General features: G+C 37.0%; 1 protein-coding gene across 6 annotated transcripts in view; it reads left to right on the top strand.

The window, feature by feature from the left end:
- NAA35 (N-alpha-acetyltransferase 35, NatC auxiliary subunit) overlaps nt 1-16999 on the top strand; it is a 94119-nt gene extending 77120 nt beyond the window's left edge. For all 6 annotated transcript variants that reach the window (XM_015093041.4, XM_042243066.2, XM_027964259.3 and 3 more), the window contains 9 exons: nt 904-970; nt 2854-2952; nt 3533-3711; nt 10726-10862; nt 11919-11986; nt 12829-12969; nt 13366-13488; nt 15777-15857; nt 16645-16999. In XM_015093041.4, coding sequence (XP_014948527.1) covers nt 904-970; nt 2854-2952; nt 3533-3711; nt 10726-10862; nt 11919-11986; nt 12829-12969; nt 13366-13488; nt 15777-15857; nt 16645-16704 — 955 coding nt within the window. In that variant the 3' untranslated portion in view covers nt 16705-16999. The remainder of the gene's footprint in view (nt 1-903; nt 971-2853; nt 2953-3532; nt 3712-10725; nt 10863-11918; nt 11987-12828; nt 12970-13365; nt 13489-15776; nt 15858-16644) is intronic.
- Nucleotides 17000-19861: the final 2862 nt, after the last annotated feature.

Here is a 19861-nt window from a genome sequence, read left to right as displayed (position 1 = left end):
TCCAGAAAGTCCGCTTTTTTAAGTGCTTTATTTTTGTCATCTTAAGCAATTTTCTTACCTTGGATCTTCTAGCACTTCTCTTTAGCTGCCACCTGTTTCAGGTGTCCTGCCTTTTCTTTCTTCTGGCTACTGCCTGCTCTGTCATTTTCTATCACATGATCATGATTCTGTTTTATTTTGAGGTTCTGGTCAGATTGCTCAGTTATGGCAAACACTTAGGAATAGCAAGTTGTCAGCTGCTTTCAGTGCACCAAGAAAAGTGTTTACTTCCTGTCTCCTTAGGAGCAAAGGCTACTGTCCTCCTACCTCGAAAAGGGGGAAAAAAACACTTTCCATCTCTTCAGCTCTTGTATTTCGGGCCAGGCAGGTAACAGATCATCCCAGACTAAACAGGAAAGCCTTTCTCAGTTAAGCAGTGCTTTTAACTGAGATAAGGAGCACCACAAGGACACTGGTTTGTGAGGATAGGCCATGAGGTGCTAGCAGGATGTCTAGGTGATGATTTTGGCCAGTGATTGGAAATGTGGGTATATCTTGAAAAAAAATCAGATTCTATACAGTATTTTTTAAATAATTACTGTTGTAAGTACAGTTCACAAGGGTACCAGCCGTAGGAAAATAATGAATATTAGAGTAGGATTTTCTCTCTTTGTTGATCTTATTGGATCCAGCACTTAATTGTCCAAGTACAGAACTAAAGGAATTGGCAATATTGCACATTTATTATGTGGCTAACAAATTGTGAAATACTTCCTAATTTAATGCTAGCATTCTTCAACTTCATGGTTTGTTTCCATTTTCTCATTTTTCCACCTTCCCTATGTGTTGGTAGCACCTACAGTGTTCCTTTTTGTAGGCCAAATAGTTTAATTTGAATAACAAAAATATTATATTATCTTACAGGTGCTGCCTATATAATAATCACCAGGCTAAGGACTGTATTGACTCTTTTGTTACTCACTGTGTTCGGGTAAGAGCTACACTTTGGATCTTTGTGGTGGATACTTAAAAACTGTGGCATGAAAAAAAAAAACTGTGGCATGCAAAATCATCAGTAACACTAATTTGTGCTGTTTTTCATCTAATATTTCTTATTCATTTTCCCTGAATAAGTAGGAAATTTTTGTCTCCTCTTAGACTCAAGTGGATAGCTTCATAACCTATAGTCTTCCTGTGAGATTGTTAGATACCAAGGCACCTTCTGATGCCCTCTCACCATAACCCTTGTGGACAGCAGAAACAGAATTAGCTATGACCCTCATCTAAAAAGAGTTTACATTTTTTTTTTAAAAGGACATAAAAACTGTTACTTTTGACCTTATAAATAACGAATATGGGTAACATCCCCAGGCATTTATGTTTGTACTGCTTTAATGAGCAGATTATGTACTGTGCTTAGTTGCTCAGATGTGCCCAACTCTTTGTGACCCCATGGACTATAGCCCATCAGGCTCTTCTTTACAAGGGGTTTCTCCAGGCAAGAATACTGGATGGAGTGTGTTGCCATGCCCTCTTCCAGGGGATATTCCCAATCCAGGGATGGAACCCAGGTCTCCTGCATTACAGGCCAATGCTTTACTTTCTAAGCTACCGAGGAAGCCCAAAAATACTGGAGTGGGTAGCCTATCCCTTCTATAGGAAATCTTCCCACCCAGGAATCAGACCAAGGTCTCCTGCATTGCAGATGGATTCTTTACCAGCTGAACTACCCAGGAGCAGGACTATAGTAAAATTAAAATTACCAATTTTAGATAAGATTGTGAACTTTTTTCAAATCTCAAATAACTTGGAAAAAATTAAAGCTTCCTAGTTGGTCAAATTAATTATAAATCATTCTTAATTATAACTTTTTCTAGATCTTTTTTGCCCAGTTCCATTTACTAAATGTGTGTTTGTGGGATAAGACAGCATGGTATGGTACAAGGAAAATCAATAAAAGACCAGATTTTATTTTTATTAACTACTGTTTTATCATTATCAGGCAGATCACTTTACTTTTTTATAAACTTGCCAATCTTTAAAAAATGTTAATACTGCTTTGATACCTCTTAGAGGCTACTTACTGATTAAATGAGATAATAGCTGTCAAAGTATACAAATGTAAAATCATTACTATCCTTAGAGAATCTTAAAATGCTTATTTCTTAGAGCATTCCTGTCTGTTGTCTGATTCATAAACTGTTACAGTATTTTATATGAGAATACCGAATAGATTAAAAACAGTGATAAGGAACCTTAGTGAACAAGTGTTAGTCACACAGTCGTGTCTTGACTCTTTGCGACCCCATGGACTGTAGCCCACAAGACTTGTCTGTCCATGGAATTCTCCATGCAAGAATACTGGAGTGGATTGCCATTCCCTCCTCCAGGGGATCTTCTCAACCCAGGGATTGAACCCAGGTCTCCTGCATTTCGGGCAGATTCTGTACTGTGCTTTTCTGGGTTTTAGCCATTACCTAATTATTAGGCATTCTGGTATATTTAAAGCAGCACACAGAAGTGTCCGGCTTGAACAGTAGCTTTTAGCTTGAAACAAGCAGAAAAGAAACTGCTCTTGAATATGTGGGAAAATATCTAAAGATTGAAGGAATTATTTTTGCCATATGAGAACAAGTTTTGTAAATAACCACTTTCCTCTGGCTATTAATAATTTCTAGTATTGAGTTCCTGTAAAAGAAACACCTTTGTAATAAGTATGCATAGGCATTATTGTTACATACAGCATTTTTTCCCTTAAACCTGATTTTGAAAATTTGGAATGTTAATTTTCATTAGTATCAGCAGATTTCATATTGACAGTGAACAAATTATACTGTTAACAAATACAATTAACAATCGTATTGTATATTACAGCCATTCTGTAGTCTTATTCAGATCCATGGACATAACAGGGCTCGGCAGAGAGATAAACTCGGTCATATTCTTGAGGAATTTGCTACCTTGCAGGATGAGGTAAGAGCCAAAAAGAAGCCCTCCCTTCCAAAATAAGCAGTTCATATACCTTGACTAGATTTTCAGAAACAATTCTTTAGAACAATAATTTGACTACTTAATTTTTTAATATGGTGAATTTTCTTTTCCATTGAAATGTAACAGTTACATATACCAAAGAAAGGTTTACAGAAAGAAATAGAACAGTAATCTAAATCAAAAACATCTTAAATTATTATTTTATAATCAGTGAAAGGTGTAGAGCTGTAGTTTAATTAGAGTAAGTTTACATTGTAATAAAAATATATTAGTCTTCATTTAAATGTGAGCAACAGCAACATTGATAATGTAACTAAAGATCTGAAGCCAGTTCTTTTTATACTGTGAAGTCTTTTTAATCTAGGAAGTGTTTAGATAAATATTATCCTTTCAGAAATGAAAGGTTTAAATGTAGATCTAACCAAAGGTGCACTTGAAAGTATGAATTCTTTAAATGGTGAGAGTTACATTATCTGCTCATGTGCTATTTTTAGCTGTTACATTTTTTGTAATTCTTTCATTACCTTAACAAGTTGATATTAATGACATTTTGTTGTGATAGGCAGAGAAGGTTGATGCAGCCCTTCATACTATGCTGTTGAAACAGGAGCCCCACAGGCAGCATTTGGCCTGTTTAGGTACCTGGGTCCTTTACCATAACCTTCGAATTATGATACAGTATCTCCTAAGTGGCTTCGAATTGGAGCTGTACAGCATGCACGAGTATTATTACATATATTGGTAAGAGAATGATTGGAGTTAAAATTGATGGTGGGTGGGATAGATAAGATCTGTGAGTATCTGTAGAGTGTAATTTTAGGTTTTTTTTTATTTACTCTATTTGAATTTTACTTGTGGGACAGTTGAAGAATATCTATTGAAAATTAGAGCCAGATCATCTTAAAAATCTTAAGTGTTTTAGTAGTGTACAAATACATTTTTCTGCCATTTGAATTGTTATTTTAAAATTACTAATAAACTTCTTAGAAGTAAATTGATTAGTGAACTTTTATTTGTTTCCAAAGAGAAAAATTAACATACATTTTGCCCTGACATCAGTGATGCTAGGTACTAGCTGTGGAATGTACTTAAATGAATTAAAGTTCAAAATATGAACCAGATCCTCCTTCTGAGAAGAAATTATGGCTAAGATTATCATTGGGAGTATAACTGTTGCAAACTGGCCCTGAGGATTTGTCTCAGTAGCTTTGAAGAAGTTTACAAGAGGTAATCTTCAGCAGAGTAGTTCTTTACTTTCACTTGGGGAGATATATCTAGTAAGAGGATGCTTGAGAATATTTTAGACATGAAAAACCTGCCACAGAATAAAGTAAGAAAATTGACATCTAAAATGAATTCAGCTATCTTGCATCTTTTTTTCAGTCTAGCAAAGTATAGTAATTTGGTTATAATTTAAAATAGAAATGACCTATTGTTACCCATCACAAACAGCTAAGTTTAGTATATTAGATCTAATTATAGTTATTCTTTTCAATTCATTTTTAAATTATTTAACTTAAAATATTGTGTATTCCCTGATTCACTGATGTGGAGGCAGGAAAATAATTATTTTCCACACCATTAACAGCATCCATGTTAGAGATGGGAATACCAAAACACCTTACCTGCCTCCTGAGAAACCTGTGTGCAGGTCAAGAAGCAACAGTTAGAACTGGACATGGAACAACAGACTGGTTCCAGATTTGGGAAGGAATACGTCAAGGCTATATATTGTCACCCTGTTTATTTAGCTGTATGCAGAGTACGTCTGTGAAATGCCAGACTGGATAAATTACAAGCTGGAATGCAGATGGCCAAGAGAAATATCAGTGTCTCAGATATGCAGATGATACCACCCTAATGACAGAAAGTGAAGGAGGAACTAAAGAGCCTCTTGATGAAAGTGGAAAAGGAGAGTAAAAAAGCTGGCTTAAAATTCAGCATTAGAAAAATGAAGATCTTGAGATCTGGTCCCATCACTTCATGGATTACAGATGGGGAAAAAGTGGAAACGGTGGTACTTTTCTTTCTTAGGCTCTAAAATCACTGAGGATAGTGACTGCAGCCACAAAATTAAAAGATGCTTGCTTCTTGGGAAAAAAGCTATGACAAATCTAGACAGCATATTAAAAAGCAAAGATATCCCTTTGCTGACACAGGTATGTAGAATCAAAGTTTTTCCAGTAGTCATGTACAGATATGAGAGTTGGACCATAAAGAAGGCTGAAGAGCTGAAGAATTGATGCTTTTGAACTGTGGTATTGAGAAAGACTCTTGAGACTCCCTTGGACTGCAGGGAGATAAATCCAGTCAATCCTAAAGGAAATCAACCCTGAATATTCATTGGAAGGACTGATGCTGAAACTAAACCTCCAATGCTTTGGCCACCTGATGAGAAGAGCTGACTCATTGGAAAACTCTGATACTGGGAAAGACTGAGGGAAGGAGAAGAAGGGGACAACAGAGAATGAGATGGTTGGATAGCGTCACCAAATCAATGGACATGAGTTTGAGCAAACTCTGTGAGATAGTGAAGGACAGAGTAGCCTGGTGTGCTGCAGTCCATGGGGTCTCAAAAGAGTTGGACACAACTTACCAACTGTACAGCAGCAGCATCGAACTTTACTTTCGCCACCTACACATCCACAACTGAGCATTGTTTCTGCATTGGAAAGTAATTCCAGTGCTGTAAAGAACAATATTGCATAGGAACCAGGAATGTTAGGTCCATGAATTAAAGTAAATTGGATGTGGTCATGCAGGAGATGGCAAGAGTGAACATCAACATCTTAGGGATCAGTAAACTAAAATGGATGGGAATGGATGAGTTTAATTCAGAGGACCATTATATCTACTACTATGGGCAAGAACCCCTTGGAAGAATTGGAGTAGCCCTCACAGTCAATAGAAGTCCAAAATAGAGTACTTGGGTCCAATCTCAAAAACGACAGGATGATCTCAGTTCATTTCCAAGGCAAACCATTCAACATCACAGTAATCCAAGTCTATGCCCCAACCACTAATGCCAAAGAAGCTAAAATTGAACAATTCTATAAAAACCTACAAGACCTTGTAGAACTAATTCCATAATAAATAAATAAATGTCCTTTTCATATAGGGGATTGGAATGCAAAAGTAGGAAGTCAAGAGATACCTGGAGTAAGAGGCAGTTTTGGCCTTGGAGTACAAATGAAGCAGGGCAAAGGCTAACAGTTTTGTCAGGAGAACACGCTGATCATAGGAAACACCCTCTTCCAACAATGCAAGAGATGACATTACACGTGGACATCACCAGATAGTCAGTACTGAAATTAGATTGATTATATTCTTTGCAGCTGAAGATTAGAAAGCTCTATACAGTCGACAAAAACAAGACCTGTAGCTGACTGGGGCGAAGATCATGAGCTGCTTATTAAAAAATTCAGACTTACATTGAAGAAAGTAGGGAAAACCACTAGACCATTCAGGTATGACCTAAATCAGTGCTTTATGATTATACAGTGGAGGTGACAAATAGATTTCAGGGAATTAGATCTAGTCGACAGAGTGCCTGAAGAACTGTGGACGGTGGTTCATAGTATTGTACAGTAGGTGGTGACCAAAACCATCCCAAAGAAAAAGAAATGTAAGAAGGCAGTGATTGTCTGAGGAGACTTTACAAATAGCTGAGGAAAGAAGAGAAGTGAAAGGCAAAAGAGAAAGATATACCCAGCTGAATGCAAATTTCCAGAGAGTAGCAAGGAGAGATAAGAAAGCCTTCCTAAGTGATCAGTGCAAAGAAAGAAAGGAAAACAATAGAGTGGAAAAGACTAGAGATCTCTTCAAGAAAATTGGAGATATCAAGGGGACATTTCATGCAAAGATGGGCACGGAAAGGTCAGACACAGTAAGTAACTAATAGAAGTAGGAGACACTAAGAAGAGGTGGCAGGAATATATGGAAGAACTATACCAAAAAAGATCTTAATGACCTAGATAACCATGATAATGTGGTCACTCACCTAGAGCCAGATATCTTGGACTGTGAAATCATGTGGGCCTTAGGAAGCATTACTACAAACAAAGCTGCTGGAGGTAATAAAATTCCAGCTAATCTTTTAAAAATCCTCAAAGATATTGCTGTTCAAGTGCTTCACTCATTGTTAGCAAATTTGGAAACTTAGCAGTGGCCAAAGGACTAGAAAAGCTCAATTGTCCTTCCAATCCCAAAGAAGGGCAATGCCAAAGAAAGTTCAAACTACCATACAATTGCACTCATTTCACACGCTAGCAAGGTGATGCTCAAATCCTTCAAGCCAGGCTTCAGCAGTACCTGAACTGAGAACTTTTAAATGTACAAGCTAGATTTTGAAGAGGTAGTGGAACCAAAGCCTAAATTGCTAAACAGGTGGGAGTACCCGACCACCTTACCTGTCTCCTGAGAACCCTATATGCAGTCAAAAAGCAACAATTAGAACCAGACAAGGAACAACGGACTGGTTCAAAACTGGAAAAGAAGAATGTCAAAACTGTATACTGTCACCCTGCTAATTTAATTTATATGCAGAGTGCATCACGTGAAATGCCAGGCTGAATGAATCACAAGCTGGAATTAAGATTGCTAGGAGAAGTGTCTGCAGATGATACCACTCTAATGGCAAAAAGTGAAGAGGAACTAAAGAGCCTCTTGATGAAGGTGAAAAAGGAGAGTGAAAAAGCTGCCTTAAAACTCAACATTCAAAAAACTAAGATCATGGCATCTGGTCTTGTTACTTCATGACAAAAGAAGGGGAAAACAGGGACAGATTTTATTTTATTGGGTTCCAAAATCACTGAGGATGGTGACTGCAGCCATGAAATTTGAAGATGCTTTCTCCTTGGAAGGAAAGCTACGACAAACCTAGACAGCATATTAAAAAGCAGAGACATCACTTTGCCCACAAAGGTCCATATAGTCAAAGCTATGGTTTTTCCAGTAGTCATGTATGAATCTCAGAGTTGGACATCCATAAAGAATGCAGACCACAAGCAAACTGATGCTGGGAAAGACTCTTGAGAATCCCTTGGACTGTAAGGAGATAAATCCAGTCAGTCCTAAAGGAAATCAACCCTGAATATTTATGGGAAGGATTGATACTGAAACTGAAGCTCCAATATTATGGCCACTTAATGCCAAGAGCTGACTCATTGGAAAGACCCTGATGCTGGGAAAGATGGAGAGCAGGAGGAAAAAGAGGTGATGGTGGATGACATGGTTAGATAGCATCACTGACTCAATGGACAGGTGTTTAAGCAAACTGTGGGAGATAGTGAAGGACAGCGAAGGAAGCCTAGTGTGCTGTAGTCCATAGGGTCACACAGAGTCAGACATGACTTAGTGGCTGAACAACATAACCATTATCATGGTTTTGTTGTCATGGATGCTAGGGCTCTTAGCAGGTAATTCTTGGTTGTAAAAAAGAATTGGAGCATCAATATAGTTATGTGAGAAAAATATTATTTTGTATATTATCCAACATTCATGTAGGTAACAGCTCTTACCAACAGTTGTTATAGCTACTTAGAACTTTTTTTTTTTTTTCATTAATTCATACTGGACACTCCTGTTCAAACAAGTCAGTTTGTAGAGGATTGTGCTTAAGTTTTGTTGTTTGAGGCAGCTGATTGGAAGCTTTTGTGCTCTTGATTGCTCAAAATATAATTTTTATATGCTCTTTGACACAAAGAATTGGCAGATGAATTACATTCAGATAAATACTTGAATAGAAATTTACCTGTATATTTGAGCAGATTCATTTCTTGCTAACAAGAAATGCTTGCTTCTGCTTGTAAGTATCCTGGTCTACTGTGATGTTAGTTTTAACTGCTGTTTAGTTTTAGTATTACAGATTGGGCTCCAGCATTTTTATAAAATATATATTGTTGATCTTCCTGAATGTGATCCCTAAAGCATGTGGACCCTAAAAATCAGTTTAAAAAAAAAACTAAAACAATAATTCTTAAATTTAGCATGCATCATAATCACTTGGAAAGCAACTTGTTGGGCTCTGTTCTGGTGTTCCTGGTTTAGTAGGTCTAGGGTAGGACCCCCCCAATCATTCTCATTTATAACTGCTTTGCTGGTGAGGCTGCTGCTGGTCCTGAGATCACAGTTTAGAACTGGTATAGAATATTAGCTCTTTGACTCTCTTTAGATAAAATTGTATATTAATTTTGATAAAGCAGTTAGTAAAAAGCATGTTGATATATCTGATAAATGAAAGGCATGAATTATGCCAGCTCTCCCCTTTACTCATCTGTCCTTGGGTTAGGTAGTCAGAAGGTAGAAGGTAGCATTAGTTCTTTATAGAAATCATCTCTCTGATAAGGTAGGTTACAAATCCTCATTTTATAGTGTGATGGGGGAAAAATTCATTTTTATTTTTTACAAGATTTTATAATAAGTGCTTTTCTTAAATTCATTGCCAGGAATTCTTTTCTCTCCACATAATACATACTTTTTCTAATCAGATAAAATCGTACTTTATATATACTTTTTCTACTTAGATTTCCAGGTTGGCTTTAGCTGCCAGGAGGCTTAGTGCTCAGTTCAGTATTAAAGTACCTAAGTCATTCCAGGTGTATCTGTTCATTTGTTTTGCCTTTTTTTTCCTGGCTGTGCTACATGACTTGTGGAATTTTAGTTTCCTCACCAGGGATTGAAAACGGGCCATGCAGTTAAAGCACCCAAGTCCTAACCACTGGACTTCCAGAGAGTTCTCTTCCTTTGCTTTAAAATGTTCTTTTTTAACGTGTTTTAACAGTATAACCTGCCTTATAACTGTTTGAGAAATTTTCGGAATGTGTCATACAAACTTGATCATGAAATCTCTTATAAATCTTTGATTTTCATTTAATATAGTAGTGGTCCATAATTTTATTCAAGGAATATATATTTATATCCTAGGTTTGAACTATTTTTCTGGCCTAAGAGAAAGTATTATTTGCCATTTTAAACTTACAAGAATGTAGTACCTGGTGAGATAATCTGTCTCACAATTCTTTATTGAATAAACTTAAGTAAATTATATGCTTGCATGTTTTTAATGTTTTAGAATCATTCTATCTAATACATGTAATTTTTGTTCTGTATTTGTTTCTTTTTGTAATTAATAAGAAAATAAATTCCTTAATGGGTTTAGGTGAAATGTGACCTATATTGATATAGTAAAGACAATTTGCTGGACATTCATTTGATCTACTGATATATGTAATTACCAAGAAGTCTTTTTTAATTGAAGTGTAGTTGATTTACAGTATTGTGTTAGTTTCAAGTGTATAGCATAATGATTCAGTACTTTTGCACATTATATTTAATTATAGGTCATTACATGATAATAAGTGTAATTCCCTGTACTATACAGTAAATCCTTGTTGCTTATCTATTTCATGTATAGTAGTTTGTATCTGTTAATCCTATACCCCTGATTTGTACCCCCTCCGGAAATCTTTTGAAAAGTTGTAAAACTCATATCATTGCAGTGTATTTTCCATATTGTGTGGCAGCAAGAAATTTTCCATATTGTATGGCAGCAGGGTAGGGAAAGTTAATTATTTGTAATGGTCATTTTTTAAAGATCTAATCTATTAATTATCTATTTGAATAATCTTGTTTTAAAACAAAAAGCTTTTAAAACATTATATTAAAAAAAAATCTCTCTTTATTAGTACTAGTGCATGTGTTGACCAGGCTCTCATTCAGACATCTATCATTAACTAACATTTTCTTTCCATTAAGGTATCTCTCTGAATTTCTTTATGCCTGGTTGATGTCGACATTAAGTCGTGCCGATGGCTCTCAGATGGCAGAGGAAAGGATAATGGAAGAGCAGCAAAAAGGCCGTAGTAGTAAAAAAACAAAAAAAAAGAAGAAAGGTGATGGGAATTATTTTTAAACTTAAGAAATAAGTAACACTGGAATGTACTTTAATTTCATCAAATAATAGATGAATTAGTCATTATATTTTTATTCTCACCATCTTCTCTTCCCCGGTGGCTCAGCTGGTAAAGAATCCGCCTGCAGTGCGGAAGACCTGGGTTCAATCCCTGAGTTGGGACGATCCCCTGGAGAAGGGAATGGCTACCCATTTCCGTATTCTGGCCGAGAATTCCATGGACAGAAGAGCCTGGCAGGCTACAATTAATGGGCTCTCAAAAGAGTCAGACACAACTGAGCAAATTTCACTCACTCACTCACTCACTCACTCATCTTCTCTTCGAAGATATTGGGGTAGAAACTGAGTCACAGTATTAGTGGTAGAATCCTTTTCGTTTCTTTCCTTGCTTTTCTTTTACTTCTTTCCTATTTCATGTGTCAGAGGACCTTAGAACAAGAAGTAGTAACCACATGGAGTAAGATAAGGAACAAGACAAAGATAAGGAACAAGACAGCAGGAGACTTCCGATACTCTTGACAGAAGGCTGACAGCTCAGGAAGGAAGGAAATCTGGAGTGGTGCTATTAACAGTCAAACAGAAAGATGATCATACCCTGCCCAAGGACCATGAGAAGAAAGAAGGGTTTCCAGGGGACTACCCTGTTAATCACTCATGGGCCGGTACAGATAGACTATAGTCATTACAAAATAGTGCGTTGTGTTCCTTTCTGATTTCAGCAGTTTGAGTGGGTCATTAAATGACTATACTCATGGCTTTCCTGTAATAAGAAATTGTCTCTGTATTGTGACTTTAGAAAAAATTACAGTTAATTTATACTGAAATCTTATGGTTTGGGGAACACAATTACTGTCTAACCTTAGCTCTATTTTATTATTTGTAGGTTTGGGCCATAAAATTTAGCCTGTGGGAACAAACTTTTTAATATTTTAATTTGGTAAACAAGATAGAAGATTTTTTTTTAATTTAGATTTCTTCTGCAGTAATGCAAGAGGAGGAGGGAAAAGAATTTGGATAATTTTCTTTCTAATTATAGTTCGCCCATTGAGCCGAGAGATCACAATGAGCCAGGCATATCAGAACATGTGTGCTGGAATGTTCAAAGTAAGTTGCTACATTGCTATTTCATTATTTAACTAAAATGAACTCTCCTGTGATTCTAGGTTCTAATGTAACCTTCATTTTTACTGATTGTCTGCTTAAAAATGACCTTTTATCCAAGTCTATTGGTTTTATTAATTTGTTTAAGATACTGAACATTTGTCATATGTCAGATGTCTTGAACTAGGTGCATTGTGAGATACCAAGTCTAAGCTGATAATGATCCTTGTCTCAAGTGCCTAGTTAATGTTAGACCAGATAACATATATGTGGCATGGATACTAAGAGAGGGAAGAGTTTACTTCTGATTGATGATCAGAAAAGGTTTCTTGGAAGAGATGGGTTCCAGAGTTTTTTAGAAGTATGTTAGGAAAGGGGCAAGCTGCATAATGAAGGGGTTAATTTAAGCAAAGCAGGCATTTTCAGGAGATAGTAACTCGAGGAAACATACTAAAATACATAAAATAGAACATGGAATTCTGTTCGGAAAACAGGGTCAGTGCTTTTCTTATAGAAATGATATATTACTATTTCTTCAGGAGCCTTTACTTGAAGTTTTCAAAGCTGTTACAAGAGCCTTAAGAAGAAGAATATGCATGTGGCACAATTTCACTGGGGATATTGAAATATTAGACACTAGAACATGAATATTTTTCATATAAAAGATGGTGTAGAATATCAAAATGAGCATTAAAGCTAGTTTTTCTCTTCCTGTTTTTGATTTCTGGGCCTTGTTTTGATTAACTGTATATAAATAGCTGTTTCTTATTTTCTGCTCTCTGTTAATGAGGATGTTCACATTTTCATACTGTTACCATCTTTCTCTCTCTCTCTTTGTACTGTAGACCATGGTAGCTTTTGACATGGATGGCAAAGTACGAAAACCCAAGTTTGAGCTTGATAGTGAACAAGTTCGATACGAGCACAGATTTGCTCCATTCAACAGTGTGATGACACCACCACCAGTGCACTATCTGCAGTTCAAGGTGAACCTGCTCCTTAGAATAGCTGCAAAATATTTAGTCTTAGACCTTCTTGGAGATGTGCTATTTGTACCTAGCCATTTTGCTGAAATAGTCAAGTGAAACTCTTATTGGACCAGTGAGATAAAGGGATGAAATAGCAATTTTAAATAGTATGAATATTATTTGACTTTGTTGGGTATATTCATCACATTAACAGTTATTTAAATATGAGAATAATATGAAGTGTGGTATATAAAGGTTGAAAATTGAATAGGAAAAAACCAGGACATGCAGAGTGTTTGCTTTAGTGTCCATATGTGAATGGATAATCAATGTAGAATTCTTTAATTTAAGAAAGTATTTTAGAGTTTTTTCTCATTTAACATATTTTAAATAATAATATTTCTTCCTTTTTAGGAAATGTCTGACCTCAATAAATATAGCCCTCCTCCTCAGTCTCCAGAACTGTATGTGGCAGCTAGTAAGCACTTTCAGCAGGCAAAAATGATACTGGAAAATATCCCAAACCCAGACCATGAGGTAAAACTGCAGTTACAGTTATTCTACAGGAAGTTTGTCAGGAAGTACATCACTTACTACTGGATAACAGTTTAATTATAAAATGAACCTTATAGTATTAATAAATGAAGACTGATGTTTCTGCTAAGGATTTCAATCACTTTGTTAACTTAACCTTGTCAGACTTAAAATTATATGATGAAAGAAGTGATACAAATATTTCCTTTGTGTAAATTTAGAAATCAGTGCAAAGAGAAATTAGTACTTAGAACCATAAAGCTGGAAGAATAGAAATAAGACCCAGATTGATCTACAGCTCAGTAATGTTAACATTAAATTTTAAAAATTTTAATCTATAGTTTACTGTATTAAAATATAATTATATAAATCTTAAATCTAAAAAATGATCTGGTCAGTTATCACAGGAAGTAAAAACAACCTTATTCTATTTGACCATTTAAAATAAAGCCTATTGTTTTGAAGACTATTTTGAGTATCATTCTACAGAGCTTAGAACTTGCAAAATACAAAATATTGTTTCAGCCTCTTATGAGTTTCATTAATTTACTATATAACCTAGTTTATTGAAATGTATTTATTCTGTAAATGAGAGTAACACACCGACCATTTTGAGGGGTATATCTTGATACAGCCTCCATGAAAGGTATTTTAGCGATTGTCAAAAAATCACAGGTACCTAGGCCCCGAAATTCTGCTTCTTGGGATTTACCTTACAGATACCTGTGTACATGTGGGAAATGATGAATATACAGATATTGTCGAGTGTGTATTATGTCCTAAGTAATCTGGTATATTCCAGCAGGGGGGAAAAAAACAAACAGAAATCTGGACCCTTTAGGGGCAGCAGGGGGCAGGCAGCAAATAAATAGTCTATTGGAAGATCAGAAGTACTATGAAGAAAAACCTTAAAAGAGATTTTTCTTCTGAGAATAGAGATAGTGAATGCTCCCAGAGGTATGGAAGTGGAAGGGATTAGACATTTTTAAATAAGTTGGCCTCTGAGCAAATCTTGGAGGAAGGTAGAGAAGCAAGTCATATGACCACCCAGGAATGGAGCCTTCTAGGCAGAGGGATCCACACGTGTAAAAGTACAAAGGCAGGAGTGTTGCTGGAGTATTTGAAGAACAGCCCAGGGCTGTGTGCTGGAGTGAGGTGAACACAGGTTTGAGCTGTTGGAGAGTTTTAATGTGACCAGATCTGATTTTTGTTCTAAAGTATCACCATGCTGGCCACTGTGTTGGTAAAATAGACTGGTGAAATCAAGGATGGCAGCCAGGGAGCCAGTTAAGAGGCCATGGCTATAAATCCAGGTGACAGATGGTAATGCCAGTGGATCAGAAGTGATTGCATTCTCTATAAATTTTAAGGTCTAGCCAGTGGGATTGACTGATGGATTAGAGGTGAAATTAGAGAAAAACTGGAGTCAAGGGTGGTTTTGAGGTTTTTGACCTGAGCACCATCTGGTTGGGTTGAGTTGTAAGGGGAAGACTGAGGCTGGAACATGTGGGGAGGCAAGGCTGGGAAGGTCAGGAGCTCGGTTTTGGACGTGGCTTTTGGATGCCCAAATGGAGTAGTCATGTAGGTGAGTGGATATGTGATATGGAGCTGAGGGGCAGCAGTTCCTGAACTTGAGGTGATGTGTCAAGTGAGGTCAGTAAGAAGTAGGCAATTTTTTTTTTTCTTCAAGTTGCCCATTACTCCCTCTTAAAGAGAAGTGAGTATTCCATTCCATTGTTACTCATATTTTCAGGTGAAATGTTTTGGACAAATGGTTGTCAGAAATACCAGTTAAAGGACACTTACTGCCTGCTAGGCGTGAGTTTCAGATTGTAATATGTGTTAACTCAGTCCTCACAAATCTTTGTGGGATAGGTAAATTATATCCCCATTTTTACAAATGAAGAAACTGAGAACAGAGAGATGAGAAAACTTGCAGAGGTTTCACAGCTATTAAGTGGCAAAACTGGACTTTGAAACTAGACAGCTTAACTCTAGAGTCTGTGCCCCTAACATGTTGTACTGCTTTGCAGGACTTCACAATGTAATGCTTTCTTGTTTTAATGAAAACAAGATACAGTAGTCCTTTCAAGTTTTCATGATGGTAAACTAGAGTTCTTTGTTACTAAAAGATACATGGTGGTACTCATATTTTGAAATTGGTTTCATTTTAATAAAATACTGACACTTATTTTGGGCCACATTCCTATTGGTATCTATAAATCAATATATTTTGACTATGAATTTTATGTTTTGATTGTTTCAATAGCTTAATGTTGTTTATTATTTAGGTCAATAGAATTTTAAAGGTTGCCAAACCCAACTTTGTGGTCATGAAGTTATTGGCAGGAGGACACAAAAAGGAATCAAAGGTAAAATATATTGTTATTCAATTGTTATAAACTTCTTTTAGTAAGATGAATAAATATTACAAAAAAGTCAAAATGCCCATAAAGATGATTCTAAAAGAGATTCAGTGGCAGAAAATAAATTGGAGCTTGCCATTTTGCCTTGAAACTTACAGATTTTGTTGACTTAAAATCTCTAAAGTTTGCTCTGCCCTTCCACATAAATTACTGAATGACTTCAGGTAACAAAAGAAAATGTGTGAAAACCAATTTATGGGAGTTATTTAAAAAGTCATCCACCTTTAGAAAAGTGAATGCTTCAGTAAATGAATACTTTAATGGCTCAGGAGATGGAAGATTCTGTAAGCCTCCCTTGGTTGGTGTTTCATTGGTGCTGTATCAACATTTGGTGCAGAAGAAAGAGGCCAACCACTGAGCCATTTCTGGTGGCATCTGTGCATTATGTAATACATACCTCTATTTGTTCTCGCTTTTCTGTTATCCCTCTTTCTTATCACCTCTGCTTTACCAGTGACTCTTTTCATTGCTCAGAAGTAGCAGCTACCCTGGGACGGAAAGAAATCACTGACCCATGACCTTTTCCTGTAATTTAAGTCTATCTTCATTAAGTATGCTCTAAAAATAGAAAACCATTGGTCAGCATATTTTCTAATGACCTTCACAGATGCAGAGATAAGCTAAATCATTTTCTTTTCCTTGTTTCTAAAAACACAAGTCTAAAATTAAAAGCCCTTATTTTGTTTACTGTCTAAATATGTATAAGATACATTGATTGACTTTGTTTTCACAGGTTCCTCCTGAATTTGATTTCTCTGCTCACAAATATTTTCCTGTTGTGAAACTTGTTTGAGAGAAAGACTGAAAAGGTGACCAAAAGGGTGGAGTCTACTTTCAGATTCTGTTCTTAGAGGATCTATCCGTCAGTCTTACCACATAACGTGAAGTGAAATGGATTTCTTGGATAACAACCCATTATAAGGAATACTTTTAATTTGACAGCCTTATATGACGTGAATGAAAACTGCTGTTTTAAAGTGGTTTATTATGTTCCATGGATGAAACTAGTCTTATCGAATGCATTGATGAATGTTATATGGTTTTATTACAGATTTAATCATAAATCATTTTTTATGAATGAGTGAAAATAGTGTTTGTAAAGGTTAATAAATTTCTTGACAAAAAAATGCACTATTGGGGATGAAAAAATAGCACTTTGTTGATACGTGTTAAGAATTGATGGTGTTTACTCTTAATATTTGAGCAGTTCAAACAAATTAAAAGTTTCAAATCAAGGGATTTAGTAAACACTCACATGGGATTTGGGCTAAATACACTTAAGGGAGGTTTTGGGGGACCGTCTGTGGGGTCACACAGTCGGACACGACTGAAGCGACATAGCAGCAGCAGCAGCAGCAGCAGCCTAGCTATATAGGGATACTAAGTCACACAGGGATTGTGATTTTGTGTGTCACAGTATCTTATATATCAGAATTTTTTTTGTCAGAATGTTTTTAATCCTTTTAACTGTTACTTTTAGTACTTTTTTTTTTTTAAGATAACACATCATGTTTACTAGTGATATTATAGGATTAGGTTTAAACATGACATACTGCTTTTTATTACCACTTACTTAGTTTAACCCATGAAACATTTTCAGCTGGGGCCTTTCCAGCATCCTCTGGCTCTGAAGATTAACTTAAATTCACCTGTACCTACAAGTGCCCAGTGCCAATGGTCCCAGCCTTCTTCCTTTGTTGCTAGTTCCTCCCCCGTCTGCACTGCTGTTCTGTCCCATTTTGCCGTGACATCTGGGGGCCTTTCCTTTCTTTGGTCCTGCTATTAACAAGACAGTATTGTTAGCAGAAGGAGTTACATTGAGCCTTTGGCTTGGCTTAAAACCAGCAGCAGTTTTGTATTTCCTTTACAGTTGAAAGGGTTCTGAGTTTCAAGTATCTTAATTCTTATTTGACACCTTTGTTGCAGATGTCTTATTGAAACTTTATTTCTGGAAATATCTTAAAGCAGCTAACCTGCATAAATCTTGCCTACTATAGTAGAGCCGACTGTAGAGTAAGAACATTCCTGACTCCTCTTTCTCAGTTCCTGAAACAGACAGGCTCTCTTTACCAAGAGTGGTGATAAACATGTTATCCAGGAACAGCCAGTAGACATCTTGAAATCTCAGAATCCAGAAGTCTTTAAAAAAAAAAGTAGTCTGTGCAAAAGAAACGAGCTATAAAGAGATAAAGAATGTATCTGTTGCGTTCTATTTGGTTAGTTTTCTGGGAAGGAAAACGGTGTTTGTGGCTGGTAATTTCTGACCATTTTAAACAAGAAAAATAGTACAAAAGAGGCAACAGAAGAAAGAATTCAAAACGCAAAGAGGCTAAATGAGGCAGCAAGATTTGGCAGATAGCCAAGAGCCTGAGGCAAGCTATAAGAATGTGGATCAGTGCCAACAGGAACCATGGATTAAGAGGGTTCGCTAGCATTTTTAAATTGATGTCTAGTTAGGTCAGCTGCTTCCCTGGTGGCTCAGAAGTTAAAGCGTCTGCCTGCAATGTGGGAGACCTGGGTTCGATCCTTGGGTCAGGAAGATCCCCTAGAGAAGGAAATGGCAACCCACTACAGTATTCTTGCCTGGACAATCCCATGGACGGAGGAGCCTGGTGGGCTACAGTCCACAGGGTCGCAAAGAGTCGGACGTGACTGAGCTACTTCACTTTCACTTTAGGTCAGCTGCAGATGTACATGAAAGTTATTGAGCAAGGGTTCTGCCTAATTATAGAGCACCTAAGGCTGTTTTTTCAGGAGTGGCTCTTCTCCCTAAGAGCAAAGAGTGTTCCTAAGTTTCAGCTGCAGGTTTCTAATCAGAAAAGCTGAAAGTTGCCTTTTTCGGAACTTTTTAGAAACCTACCATGCAAGGTGCAAAAAAAAAAAATGATGGGGGAAATAAGACTACCTCTCCCCTCACAGATCTAACCACCATATGAATGCAGAAAAACCACCTCTCCCCTCAGATCTAACGAGCATAAGAATGCAGAAAAACTAACAAGTCGTTATCATGCCCTGGGGAAGATGCAGTGTGCTGGTGTAGGAGACCCACCTCACATGATTTATGGAGAAAGTCACCGTCTCATCCAGGTCCCAAAGGTTAATGATGGGCACTAGCTGAGTCCCTTGACGGGGACACAGACGGGCACAGGCCTGAGGTGAGAAGGTGGCAGTTTGACTAAAGTATAGAGCAGGATAAGGGACTGGAGAGAGGAGCTGGAAGTAAGGGGAGACTGTTGACTGATGTTGGTGGATACCGCTGGAAGGTTGGAATCAGGTGAACAGCACAATCAAATCAGATCTGCTTGCTCATGATTACTGGTTCAAAAGGCTGAGCAAGGTGAAAAGACAGCCTTCGGAATGGGAGAAAATAATAGCAAATGAAGCAACTGACAAACTACTAATCTCAAAAATATACAAGTAACTCCTGCAGCTCAATTCCAGAAAAATAAACAACCCAGTCAAAAAATGGGCCGAAGAACTAAATCGACATTTCTCCAAAGAAGACATACAGATGGCTAACAAACACATGAAAAGATGCTCAACATCACTCATCAGAGAAATGCAAATCAAAACCACGAGGTACCATTTCACACCAGTCAGAATGGCCGCAATCCAAAAGTCTACAAGCAATAAATGCTGGAGAGGGTGTGGAGAAAAGGGAAGCCTCTTACACTGTTGGTGGGAATGCAAACTAGTACAGCTACTATGGAGAACAGTGTGGAGATTCCCTTAAAAAACAAATAGAACTGCCTTATGACCCAGCAGTCCCACTGCTGGGCATACACACCAAGGAAACCAGAATTGAAAGAGAGACGTGTACCCCAATGTTCATCACAGCACTGTTTATAATAGCCAGGACATGGAAGCAACCTAGATGTCCATCAGCAGATGAATGGCTAAGAAAGCAGTGGTACATATACACAATGGAGTATTATTCAGCCATTAAAAAG

The sequence above is a fragment of the Ovis aries genome, chromosome 2 (genome assembly GCF_016772045.2).
Source record: "Ovis aries strain OAR_USU_Benz2616 breed Rambouillet chromosome 2, ARS-UI_Ramb_v3.0, whole genome shotgun sequence".
NCBI classification, from domain to species: Eukaryota; Metazoa; Chordata; class Mammalia; order Artiodactyla; family Bovidae; genus Ovis; species Ovis aries.
The sequence above is the reverse complement of the archived record's forward strand: the minus strand, read 5'-3'. Positions and strand labels throughout refer to the sequence as shown.